General features: G+C 33.8%; 2 protein-coding genes across 3 annotated transcripts; one reads left to right on the top strand and one right to left on the bottom strand.

Annotated features, from left to right (window-relative positions):
• Positions 1-5,321: 5,321 nt before the first annotated feature.
• On the top strand, positions 5,322-13,822 carry LOC104117707 (probable pectate lyase 5). The gene is made up of 5 exons (XM_009628793.4): positions 5,322-5,719; positions 5,815-6,529; positions 6,611-6,802; positions 8,901-9,106; positions 13,508-13,822. Exons 1-5 carry the CDS (start codon positions 5,589-5,591, stop codon positions 13,752-13,754), a joined length of 1,491 nt encoding a protein of 496 aa, XP_009627088.1. The 5' UTR covers positions 5,322-5,588; the 3' UTR covers positions 13,755-13,822.
• A 417-nt stretch (positions 13,823-14,239) lies between these two features.
• On the bottom strand, positions 14,240-20,010 carry LOC104117716 (glycine-rich RNA-binding protein RZ1C-like). Of its 2 annotated transcripts, XM_009628814.3 has the most exons (4): positions 19,724-20,010; positions 16,925-18,872; positions 15,008-15,489; positions 14,240-14,831 (listed from the first exon to the last, which is right to left on the bottom strand). In XM_009628814.3, the coding sequence occupies exons 2-4, from the start codon at positions 16,961-16,963 to the stop codon at positions 14,600-14,602; spliced, it is 753 nt and encodes a 250-aa protein (XP_009627109.1). In that variant the 5' UTR covers positions 16,964-18,872; positions 19,724-20,010; the 3' UTR covers positions 14,240-14,599. The 2 variants fall into 2 exon arrangements, with proteins under 2 accessions (XP_009627109.1, XP_009627097.1); XM_009628802.4 differs by lacking the exon at positions 16,925-18,872 and having other exon boundaries at positions 19,724-20,009.
• Between the last annotated feature and the right edge of the window lie 108 nt (positions 20,011-20,118).

A 20,118-nucleotide genomic window follows, 5' to 3' on the forward strand; every position in this document is an offset into this window, starting at 1 on the left:
GGCTTGCCTTCTTCTCAACTCTTTAAGAGCTCGAAGAAGTGCAATTGTATATATACCCATCAGAACTCTTTTTTTCCTCCAATATTGGATATTGTCCCTTTGTAACAGTGGAAAATTCAAAAAATTTATTTTCCCTTCATTTCCCATTCACTATATTTTAAGCTTAAACATAAACAAAATTATGCTATCGGATCGCGTGGGACGTCGCTCGGGGCAACACAAAAAGAGGTTTTGTCAGACAATTGAGCAAAGTTCAACCCTTTGATAAACTGCATGTATGCGCCGCGCAGAGCGGCACACCTATGCATTTTTGCTACATGTCTTTCTCGTTTCAGTTTAGAAAGGGTATTCAGTCCGAGTCTGTTCTTACTTGGTATAAATATGTTTTAAGAAGGAGATTCAACCTAGGAGAGTATTGAAGAGCGCTAAGGCAAGAATACACGTGATTTCATCAAGATTTCAACCAACAATCGATTCAAAACGATAATTTGTATCGAATCATTAAATTTGATGTCGTCTATATATCTTTGAACATATTTGAGATAATTTACTCCATTGCTATGGATTAGTATACGTTATGCTTGACACAATTTAGTGACTTGATTGTTGTTCATAGATCTAACTCTAGTTTAATTGCTTGAATTAGTTGGATGAGCTTCAATCTTAGATGTGACTTTATTATTTTTCTTGTATTTAGTAGAAAGAAGAATACTTTATTGAATATTGTTGGAACGTATACCTTAATTTATTTAGGTTATTCTTTAAAATAATCTAAAGAGCTTTGTGATTTACGTTTGAATTAAGGTTAAGAAATATTCGCAAGAAGCTTCTCTTAGACCAATCTTACCAACGAGATTCTTGCATATTTTTACTGCACTTCACATTAGTTTATTTGTGAGGTTTAGGTTTATTCCATAGAAGAATCTTAATCATAAGAATAAGCTAACCACCTAATAAAATTATGAGAATATTTAATAGAACTTTAAGAGTGGAGTTGAACAGAATTAGATCCTGAATATCAATCTTGCACATACCATGTCGCGACCCTTCCATTTCATATTGATAGTGAACTATAGTAGCCCAGTTATCATTTTCTTGTGATCAATTAGACTTAGTCATAATTTTAGTTTGTTAGTTGTAGTATTAATCATATCAATTCAAAGATTTGTTCCTCCTGAATAATATAAATTACTAGAACATTATTTAATTCAATCACGTGAATACGATACATAAACTATACTATCTTTAAATTACGAGTTTTAGCATTTATATATTGTATTTTGCGCTCGTCACTTTCTTGGTTAAAAGTTACTTTTAATTTGAGCTAACTTTTAAATTGTAGCAACCAACATACAATTATTATTAGTGTGTATATATATATATATATATATATGTGTGTGTGTGTAAGTCCATATATTCTTAGATATGGGTGATCCAATAGTTACACGTTCAAATATAACTTTCACCTTCCGAGTTTCTCTCTCTCTCTTTTTCCTTAGGAGGAGGGCAGTGGTGGTTATAATATTGAGCTCATGTCACAATTCTAAAAACATGAATATATATTAAAAATAGGAAAAAGGCCAAATATACCCTTCTACTTTCGGATACTGTCTATATTTAACCTCTGTTATACTATTCGGCCAAATTTATCCCTACCGTTATATTATCTGGCCAAATTTACCCCTACCATCAGCTTACTTTTAAAAATTATCATGTAATCCGTCAGGTGACCCAAAATCTCCTAAATCATTTTAATTAAGTCACTCACTCTTCTTGATCCATTATTTCCAGAAATTACTATTTATGTGAATGCTAAAGGTACTAGACTACACATATTATTCATGGATATTTTTAATTACCAATGCCCCACTTCTCTTCTTGTGATAATAAGTTTGGAATTGGTTTAAAATTTTATTTATTTTTTTAACAATATACACACTGTAGAATTCAATGAGCCTATTTATTGTGTATTATATGCAGATGATCATCGTGTATATTTGAATATATTTTGTTATTGTTTGGTTATATTCGATCGACTAACTTAAGAGCGCACAATGCGTAGGCATTTGTTAAAGCAAAGTTGAATTCGATAATGTAAAGTCTACAAGGAACTTCAACTTTTATCACTAATACTTGCAAAATCTCCATACATTTGGTGCAGCGAATTCATTGAAGTTGGGATGTTGTAAATACTTTTGGAATTTAGACAAGCTACCTAATATAGATTCTTCAATTTATTATACTTTGTTTATTAACTGTTGTATTATTTTAATATTTCTTTCTCATATTTTTTTTTTCCAATTAAAAAACGTGTAAATGCCAATTATTTCGAAAATAGTAGATCCAGAAAAAGAATAAGTGACTTAATTAAAATGATTTGGGAGATTCTGGGTTACCTGACAGACTGAGAGGTAATTTTTAAAAGTTTGCTGATGGTAGGGGTAAATTTGACCGGATAGTATAACGATAGGGGTAAATTTGGCCGGATAGTATAACAGAGGTTAAATGTAGACAATACCCAAAAGTAGAGGGGTATATTTGGCCATTTCCCCTTAAAATATGTATTCGTTTCTCACATTAAGATCTCACAAGGACCTTTCGTAGTTATGTTTATGTCCGCATTTTTTCCACTCGTTACAGCTTTCAAAGTTTTTCCTTTAGGGGTCGTTTGATATGAGGTATAAGAAGGTATAGTACTGGTATAAAATTTTAATACCATCTTAATATTTTGTTTGGTTAGCAAACCTGGTATAAGTTATCACGGGATTAAAATTAGTACCGAAATAACTTATACCATGTAAAGGGTGGGATAATTAGTGCTGGAATAACTTATACCTTCTTCTTACAAATTATGCAATTGTCATTTTTAATACAACATACCAAACGATGAATAAAAAATAATATCAGAATAACTAATCCTAACATAACTTATCCCGGTATAAGCCGTATTCAAACAAAACTAATCCTTAATGTTCCTTTTAACGAAGATATAGTAAGGTTTGAGCTCATAGACAACCTATGATTATATTATGATTATGCCCGTCATATGGTCACTTCTAACAATATGTTAGTTAAAAGTTACCTCTTCTTGGAAGTAGTAATGCAAGCTAAGAAGGGTACACTGATCTAAGGACCTGTTTGGTCATAGATTTTGTCAAAATAAATTTGGATTTTATTTGACAAACACATGTTTGACCATAAATTTTGTCTACATTTTGGCCAAATTTCAAATCCCAAAACTCAAAACCAGCTCAATAGCTGATTTTGGGCCAAAATATCACTATTATATTTTTTAAAAATTGCCCCAAACTTTTGTATTGTATAAAAGAGCCCACCATTTATTCTTTTGTAACAATGTTGCTTCGTCTTCTCGGTCATCTGACAGTGTATCATGTAGTTCATTATAAAAATGATAATTTTGTATCAAATTTATTTATGTTCAGGACTATGATTTGCGATAATATAATGAATGTTATTGATAATGGTATTGTTGGGTATTTGTGATAATTTTTAAAACTTGTGGGTATAAGTCATGTTTCATATTTTTTCAAACCAAACATCACCCAAAACAGATGTCCAAACACATTTTCATTTTCAAACAAAACTTCACCCAAATCAAATTTTTCAGAATAAATTTGAAAATCTATGACCAAACACTAGCTAAATCTCATGCTTGTATCATTTGGATGTACAGAGAAGAAATAAGATTTGACGTCTTACTCAGCATCAAATATTTGCATTAAAACATACTCACCCCGTTCTAATTTATGTGAACCTGTTTGACTAGGCGCGGAGTTTAAAAAAAAATGAAGGCTTTTGGATCTTGTGGTCCTAAACAACTCAAAAAGGGGTCGTATTTGTGTGGTTATAAAAGCTTCTCATTAAGGGTAGAATTGAAAGTTTAAGCTAAATTGTTTCCAAATTTAGAAACGGATCATTCTTTTTGGAACGAACCAAAAAAGAAATAGGTTCACATAAACTGGAACGGAGGTAATACTTAATTTATCATGGTTAAATAATCAATTTAGATGAAAATATATATTAATTAATCATTATGTCTGTAAAGATGTGTATTACTATATATTTATTGTGTGAATATGCGGTCCGAATTAATTTTACCATCCTACTACTTTTAACTTTTTTTCATATGGAGCAAATGGTGGACAAAAACAGAACAAAATGCCATAAAAAAGCATGGAAAGGGCAACGTACCGAAAAGGAAAACTGGAAAAGGGCAAGTAATGCTAATATTTCATTATCTTTATAGGAGCACTTTCTACTGTGAACGTGAAATGGTTAAAAGTTGGGCCCTGAATTGAATCCACCAGCTATGCAAAACACACAATCGCACACACAAGTGTACATAAAAAGCTGTATCACATTCTTTATGGAAATTTGTCTAGTTCATGTTTCTTGAACAAGATTTTATTTATTTGTCAAACGTTTAAAAAATACAACGTCGAGAACAACAACTAAATGCACAAATTTGAAGTTCAATTCCATAATTGCCCTTGACTTTGTTTTAAATGGTTGACAATCAAAAAAATAACATGCCCAATATAATTTCACAACTGAGTGTGTACGCAAATTTTATTCCTATCTTTTGAAGGTACAAATATTATTTCCGATAAATCCTCGACTTAAGGATAGCATAATCGCAATAATTATGACAAAGAAATATAAAAAGAGAAACAGTAATAATGACCAGAAAAATAATATAACCAAAGTAGAGGAAACAACAAACATTAATAGAAACCTAGGAATAAAAAATAAAGAATACCACTAATACTACTATGTAAGAAAATGAAATACAAATTTGAAAAAGAAATAAGCTCGACTAGTTATTAACCTATTACTCTGATCATTCCACATCCTCCTATCACAGTTATATCATCGGTAAACTAAAAATATGTCATGTCGTGCTTCACAATCAAAACATGTTAATTAAATTGTTGTGGCAACCTGCTTATTTCCTCGAGTACAGTAGTAGAAATTTAGGTTACCAGAAGGTCATATATACCTTTAGTTTATTTTAGGAAAAATATTACGGTATAGTCGTTAGTAAAAATAATAGTCGAAAAAATATATAAAATTTATATATATATATATATATATATATATTTTATATATACTTTTTCGACTAATAAATATAAATAATAGATACCTTTAGTTTATTTTATTGCAATATGACCTTAAAAGGGGAGTGCATCTAAGCCACTTTCTTGATTAAAAATCTCAAGTTTCTTTTGTCATTTACACATTTAATAATGGATCCAACAATTACTACGTAAGTATTTAATAACCAAGTCATGAATGTGAGACACAGAGAGAGAACCTGCGAAGGAGAGAAAAAAGACAAATAGCTCCTCTCTCTCTCCCCTTTCATGGCTATTGGGTTTTGGCCAGTGTGAACATTACAGCCACCATTACCAACGTCTATGAAGTCCAAAATCCTAGTTAACAATACTAATTATTTAGTTTTATATTATAAGTTACATTTTCCCAAAATCTGCAGCTTCCTTTGACTAAGCATTTAAGAACAAGAGACATAGCTTCCCTGTCTTAAGAGTTCCTTTTACTCATCAACTATGCCTCCAGTTACTAGCATTTTCTTATTCTGCTTCATTACTTCCTTTTTCTCTCTAATTAGTGCCACCCTCAATCTTACCCTTCCTCACCAGCAACCTTTCCCTGAATCTGTGGTTCAAGATGTTCAGAGGTAAAAATGTGGGTTTTAATTAGCTCATTACTTTATTTTATGTGTTGATACTGATCTATCTGTTGTTAATTTTCTACACTCTCTCTGTTTCTCAGGAGGGTAAATGAGTCCATTGCGAGAAGACAAATACTTGAAACAACTGTTAGAGATAGTAGTAATAAATGTCTAACCGGAAATCCAATAGACGATTGCTGGCAATGCGACTCAAACTGGGCTAAAAACCGACAAAGGTTAGCAGACTGCGCCATTGGGTTCGGTCAGGGTGCAATGGGTGGGAAAAACGGTCAGATCTACGTAGTCACCGACTCCTCCGACAGAGACACCGTTAACCCTACTCCGGGCACTCTCCGGCACGCCGTCGTTCAAGAGGAACCTCTCTGGATCGTGTTCGCCGCCGACATGGTCATTAAGCTAAAACACGAGCTTATTGTGAACAGCTACAAAACCATCGACGGCCGCGGCGCGAACGTTCACATTACCGGCGGCGGATGCATAACGTTACAGTACGTGAGCAATGTGATTATACATAATGTTCATATTTACAATTGTGTCCCTTCGGGTAATACTAATATACGGTCGAGTCCAACGCATGTTGGGTATAGAGGCAAATCGGACGGTGATGGAATATCCATATTTGGATCTCGGAATATTTGGGTTGATCATTGTGCATTGTCTCATTGTACGGACGGCTTGATTGATGCTATTATGGGGTCCACTGCTATTACTATTTCGAATAGCTATTTTAGCCATCATGATGATGTCATGCTCTTGGGACATGATGATAAATACTTGCCAGATTCAGGAATGCAGGTTAGATATTTTTAAATTAAATTTTTTCTTCTGATTTTTTAATTATTTTTGGGGGTTGTAGTGTAATTTTGAATACTCCAGGTGACAATAGCGTTTAATCATTTTGGAGAAGGGTTAGTGCAAAGAATGCCAAGGATTAGAAGAGGATACGTACATGTGGTTAACAACGATTTCACAGAATGGCAAATGTATGCAATTGGTGGTAGCGCAAGTCCTACTATTAATAGTCAGGGCAATCGCTATACTGCTCCTGATGACCCTAATTTGAAGGAGGTAAAATTTGTCTTCTTCTTTCTTTATCTTTTATTTTGGGTTATTTTTTCTATCTTTCTTAAAAGCTCTATTATACTCCTTTCGTTTGAATTTAGACGATACATTTCGCTTATTGAGAATTAAATTATATAAAATATTTGATCAATTATTTAAAATATTATTTTTATCATATTGAAATGAGAAAAATTATAACTTATAATGCTTTTCATATAATTTTCGAGTATCTAAATTTTAATTTTAAAATATTGAATTGAACTTATCCAATATAGCTTCAAAATTTAGTCAAATTAATGCTTATAAATAAATTATGTTATCTAACTTGAAATGAAGTACTCATAATTAGTAATGTTCTCTTAGTTTATTAATCTTGTTTTCCACAAACTGAAAATTACTTAGTGATGTCTTTGGGATCTACAGTAATTTTTTTTTGGGACTTATGTCGCCACATTTGTTCTCTTTGGATGACTTGCTAAGTCTGCGCGTGGTGAACACGCCATCACTGATTCACACTGTTTTCTAGCAAGATGGATGAAACAGTGGTGTTCATGGTTCGGTTTGGATCGATTTTTTCGTAAAAAGAAACCAAATCAAATAAGTCGGTTTTTAAAATGTTGGAACCAAACCAAACCAATTAAGTCGGTTTTTGTCGATTTTTTGATTTTTTCAGTTATTTATCGGTTTTTTTCTTATTATGAGACATACACTACCAAACATATATTCCGGCGACTATATTTTCAACGCGACACTATCAAACCAATTGCTCTTTGAGAAATCTAACATTTACCATGATATATTGATAATAGTTGAATCAAATATTGATGAATAATTTAAGTACTCAATTAAAAATCGATTATTTTTAACATGAAACAATTCTTGTACTTAGCAAAGGCAAACTACCAATCAAACTAGAATGTAGAGGCAAAGAATTAGATTATTGTAATAGCAAAAAACTAGATTTAAAATACAAACGACTAATATGTACCATAACATTTTAGAACCTTTATATAAAAATATACATATATATATAGGTGTAATAATAAATTTAAATAGTTACTTCTATAGTCGGTTTGATTTGGGTTTTTTCGGTTATTTTTTTTATTAAAACCAAAACCAAACCAAATTTGATCGTTTTTTAAAATTTAAAATCAAAATCAAACCTAACCTAAAAAGTATCGATTTTTTTGGTCGATTTGGTTCGATTTTCGATTTGGTTCGATTTTTAGGGTTTTCATAAACACCCCTAATGAGCACGTTGAAACTACTATCTTTTGTTTCGTTTGATATGTGTAGAATAGTAGTAGTAAGTATTTTTCATGGTTATATTCATGTGGGACAACAATTAATTAGAACTTAGTGATAATTGTGGTTTCAGTATTTCAATTATTAGTCAACTAGTTTTGATTCGCATGACACTTAATGAAGTATTTAACCATCAACTGATAACTAACAAATTTTTAATGTCAAAATTTAAAGCACAAAAGTGAAATGTATTAACTAAATGTTGCAGGGAGCGATATTTGTAATTTCCCCCCCTTTTTCTAGAGCTTATTTCTGATACTAATGCTTCAGTTTTCTGTTATTTTCCCCAAAGGACCCGTTTAGCTATATATTTTGTCAAAATATATTTAAGTTTTTTTTTGGCAAATACATGTTTGTTCATAAGTTTTATCCATATTTTGTCAAATTCCCAAAACTCAAAATCCAAATTCCAAAACCAGCTCTTGTTTTTAGCCCAAAATATTACTATTACATTTTTTAAAAATTGTCCCAAACTTTTGTATTTTATAAAAGAGCCCACTATTTATTATTTTGTAACAATGTTGTTTCGTCTTCTCGGTCATCTGATAGTGTATTACGTAGTTCATTATAAAAATGATTATGATAGTGTATTTGAGATAGTTTTTAAAACTTGTGGGTATAAGTCATGTTTCATATTTTTTTTTTTAAAAAGTGAAATATATTTTAAAAACTGATTTACAAACACATTTTGATCAACAAATCAAACTTCACCCAAATCAGCTTTTTTCAAAATAAATTTGAGAATTTATGCCAAACACTAGCTTTATATCATTTACAACTTTGTTTTTTGGGGGAACAGGTGACAAAGCGGGAAGACACAGACACTGGGAAGTGGAACGACTGGAACTGGAGGAGTGATGGCGACGTTATGGTTAATGGTGCATTTTTTGTGCCTTCAGGCCAAGGCATTAGCACCCAATATGTCAAAGCTTACAGCGTCGACCCCAAATCCGCCCTTCTCATCGATCAGCTCACCAAAAATGCCGGTGTCCTTGGTGGTCCCAGGTACCCCCCCCCCCTTTTTTTTTTTTCACATTTTTCCTCTATTCCTACTTTCAACCCATTGTTTTTCTTCTATTCCCAAAATGAGAACTGGAGTTAATGCATCTAAGTTTGTTAGAAGTTCAAACATTATTCTTTTCCTAATTTTCTTGAAATGAAATTAGTGTATAAATATTGCACAAAAAAGTCATACTATAAGTCACAAATTAGTTATAATTAAAATTTGAAAGACTTTTAGGTGTTGTTTGATGCAAACGATAAGGATAATAATCCCGAGATATAATTCGGGGATTGTATTTATCTCATATTTGATTGTAGGTTTAACTAATCTTGAGATAAATTTTACATCAAAATGGTGGAGTTAGCTATCCCATATAGAACGTGGGATAGCTAATCCCATGGGATGTGATATCCTTGTTTATCCCACCATTGTACCAAATAACCCCTTAATGGTCAGTTGGTTCGAACACTAGTTATGCTGGGTTAGTAATATATGTATTAGTTATACAAAGATTAATTATACAAGAATTGGTTATACGGTCATTGCAGGATTTAATTATATAGGGATTAGTTAAGCAGAGATTAATTATGAAAGAATTAGTTATGTAAGATTTAATTACATGAGAATTAGTTATCTAGAGATTAGTTATAGAGTCATTGCAGGATTTAATTATATAGGGATTAGTTATGCAAAGATTAATTATGGAAGGATTAGTTATGTAAGAATTAGTCATGTAGAGATTAGTAATATAGATATGTAATTCGAGTATTATTTATTATTTGTCTAGTTTATTCTATTAAAATTATTAGTATAATTTAGGTATCTTTTTAAAAAAATAGAGGGTATTCTCCCTCCCCTCCCCCCTCTTTCTATCTTGTTTTTTTCTTTGTTAGTTTGCTTTCATTTCTTTAAAGTGGCCAGATGGGCCATCAACCAGGTGTCAAAAATGTAATTGACTTTCATTCACCTTTTGTTGGTTGTAACTCATGCATTGTAAAAAATTGAGTTACTATCCTAAAATTCGCCTAAATTATACAATTTTTGTTGGTTGTCCATCTAAACTATCGCCTATTCCTGAAAACATCTTGAACTATATCCCCTTCATAATAAAACCCCCTCGTAGCTTATGTGGCATAATGTGTGTAACAAATTGCCCAAGAGCGCGTGAAGACTAAAAAAACCATTAAAATGGCCCATCTGGCAGTGTCTAACGGCTAATTAGCTCTTCTTTTTTAAAGATTTCTTTTTGTTTTTTCCTCTTTTTCTTTATATTTCACCTTCCTCATTTTTTTACCTTCATTTTTTTTTACCTTCTTCTGTATTTCTTCATCTGAATCCATATGAAATTCTCTCTCTTATTATTTGAATTTATTTCTCATCTTTCTCCTTTTATCCATCATTCCTTACCTAAATTTATTTGAAAGAAGGAACACCCTTTCAAGTATTTGTAGAGCATGAAGTTTAATGGCTTTCAAGAAATTAGGGAACACGGATATAGGACTTGTGTGTAACTATCTTCTTTAACAATTTAGGTATCCCCTTTCAACAATCTTCAGAATTTAGGTATGTCAAAATCCTAATCTCCTATACTGATTTAGGAGCAGAAACTCTAGTTTTTATCCCGATTTTCGAACAGAAGCAAGAATAGAAGAATCATCGAGGTTAGAATCAAGATTAATGGAGAAAATCACTACTGAGAGATTAGTGTAGTCATTCTCTAATGAGAGCAAAAGAGCAAAGTCTCCGATGAGAGCAAAGAGAAAATGAGTTTTTTTTACAATTAACCCACTAATTTTAACCCTAGCCCCCTTTTCTATTTTTATCATGTAATTTTTTACAATGGAATAATAAAGAGTATTAAAATCTTAATTAAGTCTGTTTTTTAGATTAAGCTAAACAAATATCCACGTAGATTACCATATGGCAGATTTTAAAAATAATTTGGGGAGTGTATTATACTTACTAGTAAAAAAGCGACGAGAGGTTTTTATTATGAAGGGGGATATAGTTTAGGGGGTTTTCAGGAACATGTGATAATTTAGGTAGGCAACTGACAAATGTTGTATAATTTAGGCGGATTTTAAGGTATTAACTCTAAAAAAATTACCTAAATAGCCGTTCATTCAATCAATTAAACTAAAAATAGTCGGCTAATATATAATATACGTAAAATCCCAAAATTTGTCTACAAAGCTAGGCTTCATAGATCCACTGTGATTATGTGGGGGTGTTTGACAGTTAAAAGTTAATGCACAACCCCAGTAGGCCAATCCAGCCTTGTAGTCTTGAGTTGTCTTTTCGGCCTTCGCGTTTCAGTTGTCATTGATTCTAGGAAAGTTTAGGGAGTAGGGACCATGGCATATTTGCAATTCAAAGATGAAGTCGGCGGAACATGGTCCTTTTTATTAGCTTTGGCAGTGATTTTGTTGGGGGTTGTAATAAAATTTTCGTATTAATAGTTAAAACGAAATTATATATAAGATCTAAATATTTTTAACGATGTAAAATCTTTCGAAAAAATCGTGCAAACAAAATATATACTCTTCTTTGAGTTGTTTTAACTCAACAGACCAACTTAAATATAGCCTCTCAAAGACATTACTACACAGGCCAGATACTGATAGACCAAAATTTCTTGAAAAATAAATGGTACTATTTGAGTATATGTGAAGGTTGCTGTCTTTATTTTCAGCAGGGCATTGCAATGCTGCCCTGCCCTTGAAGGGGTAGGAATTGCTTAAGCTTTCCAATTGAACACAGTTATTTGCCCAGAAATTTGATCCAAAACTGTTACGAATCATTGTTCAAGACTATTTTACCTTTGTGGAGATGGTGAGTCAAAATTTTAATTGCATATCACGTTACCAGTGCATGTACAGTACAAAAATAGTTGGATTTTATCCTTATCTACTGCTCTCTTTCACACGATTCACATAGTTTGACCCCCAATTCATCTCCTCATTTACTTTCTCCACTTCAATTTTAATAATGACAAAAGACGAAGTAAATGAGGAGATGAATCGAGATTTGGGGTTAAAATTATGGGAGTATTTGAATTGATAACTATGGTAAAGAATAATCGGTATCTTAACTATCGTCCAAATAAATAATATTTTACTTAAAATAATTAATAAAATTTTCAATTATAAATTTTAATTTTTAACTAACTTATATGAGTATAATATGAAATTATATGACTTATTGTAACTTTTTAATAACAAAAGGATATATATGAATTTGGATTTTTCATAACAAATATTTATACTAGTGAACTTAAAAGCAGAGCTGGTAAAATATAGAATTGTGTATAGCTAATAAAATAATTTTCACAGTAAATATATATACTAATGAACTTATGTGAATCTTGTGAGAGTGATAGGGAATGATGGAGTCCAGCTACTTTTTAGCTGTGATTTCTAAATTTTGGCCTACTCCTTTCACAAAAGTGTATGATTATGAATAGTGGTTCGTGATACTTAGGGGACAAATACTTTTTTTTTGTTTAAAAATATATTATGAGTAATACGAATTACTCAAATGTTAAGACAGTAAGCTGCTCTGCAACAGCGCCTAGAATATTTCATTTTACTCGTTAGAGAGTTGTAGGGCAGGGAGTAGCTGTTCAGCATGTGGGAGATTGAAGTTTATATTCTCTGGTTCATGCTTTCCAGCCATGAATGTGGGCCCAGTACTATTTTATCGTAAAAATTCAGAGGCCCCTCTTCTGATATTAATAAATCAAGCTTGGACAACTTTATGTCAGAGGAAAGTGGAGGGAGTATGGTCTATTGGTTGAATGTTTTACCAAAATTGCTCATTTTTTAAGGCCAGTTTCAATTAAAAAAAAATACATGTCTGATATTTGGTTAATAAATGTTTTTATATTTGGTAGTAAAAATTTATTGTGCACGGTTATTATTTAAACAATTTGTTATGGTATAAAAGGACTTATTAGTGTTACACTGTCTAATTAGTTGTGCATGCCAAATATAGAGGAATTTTTAGGTATTGTGCGTATATTTGCACATATGCTAAGTTTTCTAAGAGCTTTTACCCATCCATGTCAAATATATCCACTAATCTCTACAAAATTACCTATAAATAGTTTTTAACTCTGTTAATGCATAAAATTTAAGGTCTAAATTATTATACTGTCTCTCTTCCCACATCGGACGGAGCCAGTCGAGGGTAACTTTTATTCAAACTCTATATTTGTTCAAATCTAATAATTTATAAGGATTATAATTCAAAACACATAAAAGTTTAAATTCTAACTCCGCGGTTGCACCTGCATTTCCTCAATTACTAAAGGTGATAACGTACTGATAGGTCTCAAGTCCTCCATTTTAGTTATCTGCCTAACTTTTCATGGATTGGTGTAACATTTTTCCTTTATATAACAGGGATAACAGTATGAGCATGTCATCCAAAGGGGGCATTACCGGAGGCGGCGGCGGTCATGCCGAGTCCACTAGCGGCGATGTTGACATGTTCGGAATGATATTCAGCGGTACTGGTGCATCTTCTGCAGGATCATCACCATCACCTACAACCACTCCGATCTTACTGTCCTTTTTAATTATTCTGACGTTGTACATAATCACCAAACAAGGTGGTCAATTATCTATACCATTATTTCTCTTGCTATAGCATTTTAGGACAGCATATTTGTTTTATTATTCAATTATTATGGAAGTGAAAGTTTTCATTTCACTTGATTAGTCATATTCATAGGAGCCCCACATTTTGTACATTGATTGGTTGGTAGGAATATTAGAGAGGCATCATATAGGCTGTTATTTATGGAATGAGGGCTTATTGATTCTCCATCGATTTTGCTGATCCTCTAGTTTTTAATTCCTCTTGTTTTCTTGATAGGAACAAATAATAAAGCAGCTAGTAAGAAATCATAAAATGACATTCTATCAGTAAATTTAATATTAGTTAGATTGTCACTCAATTTAGGCTTTTAATCTCACTCTGGTTATCAAGTTTTTAACTGCTTCAAATTCGTATGTTCATCGACAAATTTGTAAGCGTTATGGCTAAACGAACGAATAGTTGGCATCACACTCAGTAGAACATGTATTCCGAGACGAATTGCATGCTTTGCTTTCTTACAATATGGAGACGCATTGGACCAAGACTTTTATTTAACTGATCACAAGGACAATCTTGTTGTGAGAGAGTATGATTGGAGCAATAAGTGGAAATGGCATACAGGGGACCATAATGCGTTCCAATAGAGGAAGGCTCCCTCTTCTACAAAAGCATAAAAACAAAACCAAAAGACACTAAAGACGTCCAATCTGTTTCACTAGGAATAAACATAACGCTGCGACGTTCCTACTAATTTACTCTACTCGTCAGTATTCATGCATAGTCCTACTAGCTGCTTCCAAACAAGACGGCATACAGTTACCCTACTGTACTCCATACCACCAAACTGCGGCAGAGATCAACTAAAAGTCAACATCTTCCACATAGATGGCACTTCAGTAACGGTCAAAGGAAGGTGGGCGTCCTCCCCTTTGAGGGCGGTCATATGGTCCCGCTCTATCTCTGTAGCTTCTTCCTTCTCGGGCTGGCCCTCCAGCTTCATATCTGTCACCCACACCTCTCGGGCCTACATCCCTATCAAAATCTCTCTCTTTGCCATAACCATTCTGAGGGTAGCGGTCAGAACCCCCATACCTGTTGCCCAAGCGATCACCACCAGGAGGGTACCTAGATATCAAAAGGAAGTCATATTTGGTGAGACAACTAATACCACTTCACACTTAACACTAAACAAGAAAAGAAGAATAGGGGGAAAAGAAGATTAAAAAGCAGCACCACCTCAAACAATTAAAAAGCAGCACCACAGTGATGCCACTGCATTATTGTCAGTTTTTATAAAGTACCTGCCACTAGTGTATCGATCACGGTTCCCGTATCTGCTGTCATAGCGCTCCCTATCTGCATAGTTCCCTCTATCATACCGGTCATCCATGTACCTATCACGGTCACTTCCAAACCTATCCCCACGTCCACCACCGCCGTACCTAGAACGAGGGGGTGTTAGTGGTCGAGCACCACGGCCACCTCCTTCTAATGGACAGTCTCTGGCCCAATGGCCAGGGCGACCACAGCTGAAGCAAGTATCTTGCCCAACTGACCTATTACCCCCACCATAGCTTGCCCTGCCACCTGATAAGTAACCTCCACCATAGCCATGGTCAGGATCCTCACTTCCCATCTTTGGTTGGGCCTTGTTCACTGTGATTGCCCTATCACCAAACTCTGCACCATCCATTTCTCTTATCGCGTCCTCCATTGCCCGGCGGTCTGCATATGTTAAGAACCCAAATCCACGAGGGCGACCAGTGTCTCTGTCCAGCATAACCTACAGGACAAAAAGTTCAGAAACTAATGCCAGAAAACACACATCAAATAGAAGAGCTTAGTTCTTCGAACCCCATGATAATATATAAGTGTGAAATAGTCAAACTGATGATGAGCATTATATATCAGGATATTATCCTTTACTCTTTTCACCAAATATCTGGAGCATCAAATGGTAAAACTAAATATCTGTAAGACTAAAAATGTTTTGGCTCCTTTCTTTATACTATTAGAAACTGTTCAACTAGCTTGGGTTGAGGCATAGCGTAATAAATTGTTGGATCAATACATGTATAATGGAAGCTATCTCAATCAGCAAAACAAGAGCTTTCTTTCAGAACGTTACCGAGGAAAACAAATTTGCTCAAACCCAGCCAATTTAAACACGGGGACTCAATCTATCACAATGGACCGTCACCAAAATTCAGAAAAAAAAAAGTCAGTATCATAACCTTATTGCTCTCTGTCCATATCCGCAAAAATGATGACCTATCCTACACACATATACCAAGACATGATTGGACCCAAGATACAATCAAAGAAGTCAAAATAGAATCCTTCACGCTTTAAGTCAGAGATTGTTATCTAAGTCAATAAATAGGCATGAAACATCAAGTGTAACACAACTTTCAAAGGCTTTAGAATGATTCACGTTGGGCCCCTCATAATTGGTATACAAGATTAATCTTGGGACCAAAAGGAAAAGGAAGGGACATTTCTATCGTATTGCTTCCATCATTTTCAAGGTTTTTTGCTCAAGTACCTTTCCTTTCTGCCATGCCTCAACCTTCATTTACTGATATGAAGGCGTTGACAAATTTCACGGTTTTGTTTACATGAAAGGAAAATATTGACTTCCCGGGAAAGTTATTCAGATTTTAGCATTGTTACAAAATCCTCAATCATCCTTAAATTATGGCTTTTAATTTGTGTTTTGTAAAGCAACTGATAGCTATATTTTTGGTGCAGTATAAGTGCTGCATATTATTCGGATCAGGCATTGAGATTCCTGTACTCCTTGCATATTTAAAAGACAGAAAGTCATTGATACTTTTGTACTTGGAAAGTACCTTCTTAGGGCTGAACTTTTTAGTTCTTTCAAAAGGTTTTTGAGGCTGAAAAATCAAACTTTAGCATTCAACTTCAGAATTCTTTGTTTTTTTTCTTTTTTTTTAAAATGGAAATCTTTGTTAACTTAATTCATGATAGAGACTTCAGTTCTCAAGTCAAATTCCAATTTTATAACTGTGCATGCAGGAATGATACAAATGGTAGACAATGAAAATAAAGTTGGTAAAACCGACTGGTACACGTTTTCTTAATCACATTACTAAAATGAGAATGGAGGATCGCGAAGAATCATATTTAGAGCAAGGTCTAGGAATATAAAAGTAATTAAGGATGATAATACATTTAAGACAGCAAAGGAGTCTTACTTGGGCGGCGGAATCTGCAGTCCTGCAGATTTCATTCATCTGACCCCATTAGGTTGACTCAGACCAAATGTACCCAATGAAGTCGATGCCAATAACAGCAAAACATAAAACAACAAATATGAAGGCATTCTAACGTCTCGGATAAATTCTTGACAATGCCAATTGATCCGATTTAAGGCCATATACTTTACCTCACTTATTTCAACCAACTAACAAGTGCCAAGCAAATATATGGCAGAAGTACATCTAAGCCATAGGTGATTGACCGTACTGAGAAAGCTCAGCTGCAAGATACCTTTTTGAGGAGCTCTCCATGTTAGATTTCCCAAAAACATATGCTTTTATTTCAGTTATTATGCAAGACACTGATCTTCATTCAGCTAACTTTTCCAGCAACAATTCAACTAATCTAAATTAAGAACATCCATCAACTAGTGACATTTCAACTTCCCCCTCTTTAGCTGTTGGCTAGAAAGCCGTCAAAGAAGATGAAGCTGATCTTCAAAATCTTAATCCAGCTTCAGCATATAAAATGCATTTCAAAGCGAATGGACAACTAAGATGCCAAAAAACTAATCCAAAGCAACATATCATTGACCATAAAAATTTGAAAAGTAAAACACTTCATTGTTTTCACTAGGTTGATTAAAGAACTACTTCTCTTCAGACTTTAAGAGTATGTCATCTTCTGATGCTCCAAAGTGTGAACGAACTAAAAACACTGAAGCAACAATCCAACCTTCAAATACACAGAAGGTAGCTAGATCTTATGTCTTTCAAAAGGTCAAGAATCGAGTTCCCTCTTGATTGTCGAACATATACTTATATAGTGAAGCAGGGTGGTTTGATAAGTGCCGCTACAACTTCAAAGCTTTGTTCCCTGACTTTTCTTCAAAACAAACTCAAAAGAACGCGCAGACTACGAGCACCACAAACATAAGGAGGTGAAACGGACAACAACGTAGAAAGCTAAAGGTCGCAATATCCTCATAGCATCAAAAGCAGAAGCACGGAAGTTGTTATGTTTCTCTTGTGAACTTCGTGCACCAAGATCTTATGCAGCTTACAGTCCAAAGAAATTATCGACAGGACAAATCACAAACTAGCAAAGAAATAGCAGATTTGAAAAATCAGCTAAAAAAGAAAATGATACTTTCTCATGTTCCTTCCAAAGCACTTAGAATTCGTGTCTAACATCTGGTCCCTCGAACTAGGGAATATGACACCAACTTCTAGTAAAAAGAGCAGACAACAATTTCCAATCACATTCATCTTGCAGGACGCCAAAACCAAGAGGTGCCATTCTTGGAAGCTGTCTGCCAACTCAACTTGAAGACATGTTTGAACTGGACACAAAGCGTAGTTTATGCATTTGAAATTCATCTATTGATGGACTTTATTCCCACTTATAGCAGAAAAAAGCATGACTCTTTCCACTGCTACGCATGATCGAAGCAACTTGCATCTAAAGCTAATTCTACCCTCTATTCCCACATTTGATGCATCTCGCAAAGTAAAGAAGTTTACTGAACGTTAATGTCAGTTGACTGCTATGCATCTAACTCTGAATGAAGAAAATTGTCTTCAATCCAAGGCCAACATGCAGATGACGCAATCAAGTCCAGAAAGAGAAAGGATTTTTATTCAAACAGTTCATACATGGACCCAGAGCACAATTTCTGAATCGGCTGCAATCCGCGGACAAGTTATTTCTGAAATTGAATCTGATCTTCATCCAAACTACTCTCAAATGTTTCTATAAAGCAAACCACTCTCAAATCTTAAATGCAATTAAAGGTCAACTGCCTTTTGTGAATAGTCTAGCGAGTGAATAAAAAACAAGCTGCTGAACAAATTCTAGTATCTCAAATGGTGCAGTCCCACAAACTTTGCACATCCCGATGAACTAACGACTTCCTCATACTAATCCATTTAAGGTAATTCGATTCTATAAGCAGCCAGATCCACAGCAAATTGAGGAAAGTTATTAATAGGTAATCAAAGTGAGAAAAATACAGAACATAAAAAGACATAGTCCTCAACTTCAAGCAATCTAGGGGATTTCAAAAACCAAAGATTGTCCCAGCCAGCCCTTCCCACAGAACACAAACCATAAAGAAAACGACAAAATAAAAATTAAAACAGAAAACCATTTTGATCTCATGGTTGATCTTTAAAACATTTCCTTTGCTTAAGCAGACATATAACTCACCACAATTTTTGCAGTTCCAGAGACAAGCTACAAGGAGCAACATACAATCTGTTGCGCAGCTATTATCGGATGTAGATAAAGAAGCACCACTTAGGCATCAAGCTATAAAAATATGGCTGCTTTACATACCATGGTCAGAGTACCTTTAGTGTAAATCTAACTAAGCCAATCATTAATAACAAAAGGCAAATAAAAGAGTTTCAACAATATAAATAATTTCAACAATATAAATAACCAGATGGATTTTGAATCTTCTTAAAAAATTTCCACAAAAATAGACTTTTTATAATCAAGAAAAAATACTTCCCTTACTTGCTAGAACAAAAGGTCAATGAACTTCAATAAAAGCTCACAAAAGAAATTCCAAAAAAAAATAAGATTTATTTTATTTATATATATATATATATATATATATATATTACCACACTTATCATAAAAAATGATCAATTTTGAGCTCCAAGTTTCAAAGTCAAACAAGAAACTAAGCTATACACAAACAGGCAGAAGTCGCCAATTAACGTAACAAATTGCATCAAATTCGAACGATAAACAGAAAATACAAGTCAATTTTACGGAAAATAGCGAACCTGACAATCAACAATTTTACCGAAAGGGCTAAAGGCATCTTCCAGCTGACGTTCAGTGATGTCCGATGATAACCCTCCTACAAATATACGATAATCTCCCACCTTCCCTGACATCTTTTTTTTACTATAATTCAACCAGTAATTCTCACGAAAACCTAAAATTGAGCAACGACCAAATTTCAACAGCCGAAACCCTAGCCAGATTCTGAAAAGTACGTCGGAGATTCAGAGGAAAAAAAGATGCGTCGGGCGTTTTCTCCGTTAGAAACCCTCAACTGCTCTCCTTTTTGGACTTCTTTTTACCTTTAAATATGTTGCACCAGTTTGTCCTCGTAGTTTTTAAGAAAATCAAATAAGACCCCTGCCTTTTAATTATTTGATATTAATTTTTTAGA

Source organism: Nicotiana tomentosiformis, chromosome 3 (genome assembly GCF_000390325.3).
Source record: "Nicotiana tomentosiformis chromosome 3, ASM39032v3, whole genome shotgun sequence".
Lineage (NCBI taxonomy): Eukaryota > Viridiplantae > Streptophyta > Magnoliopsida > Solanales > Solanaceae > Nicotiana > Nicotiana tomentosiformis.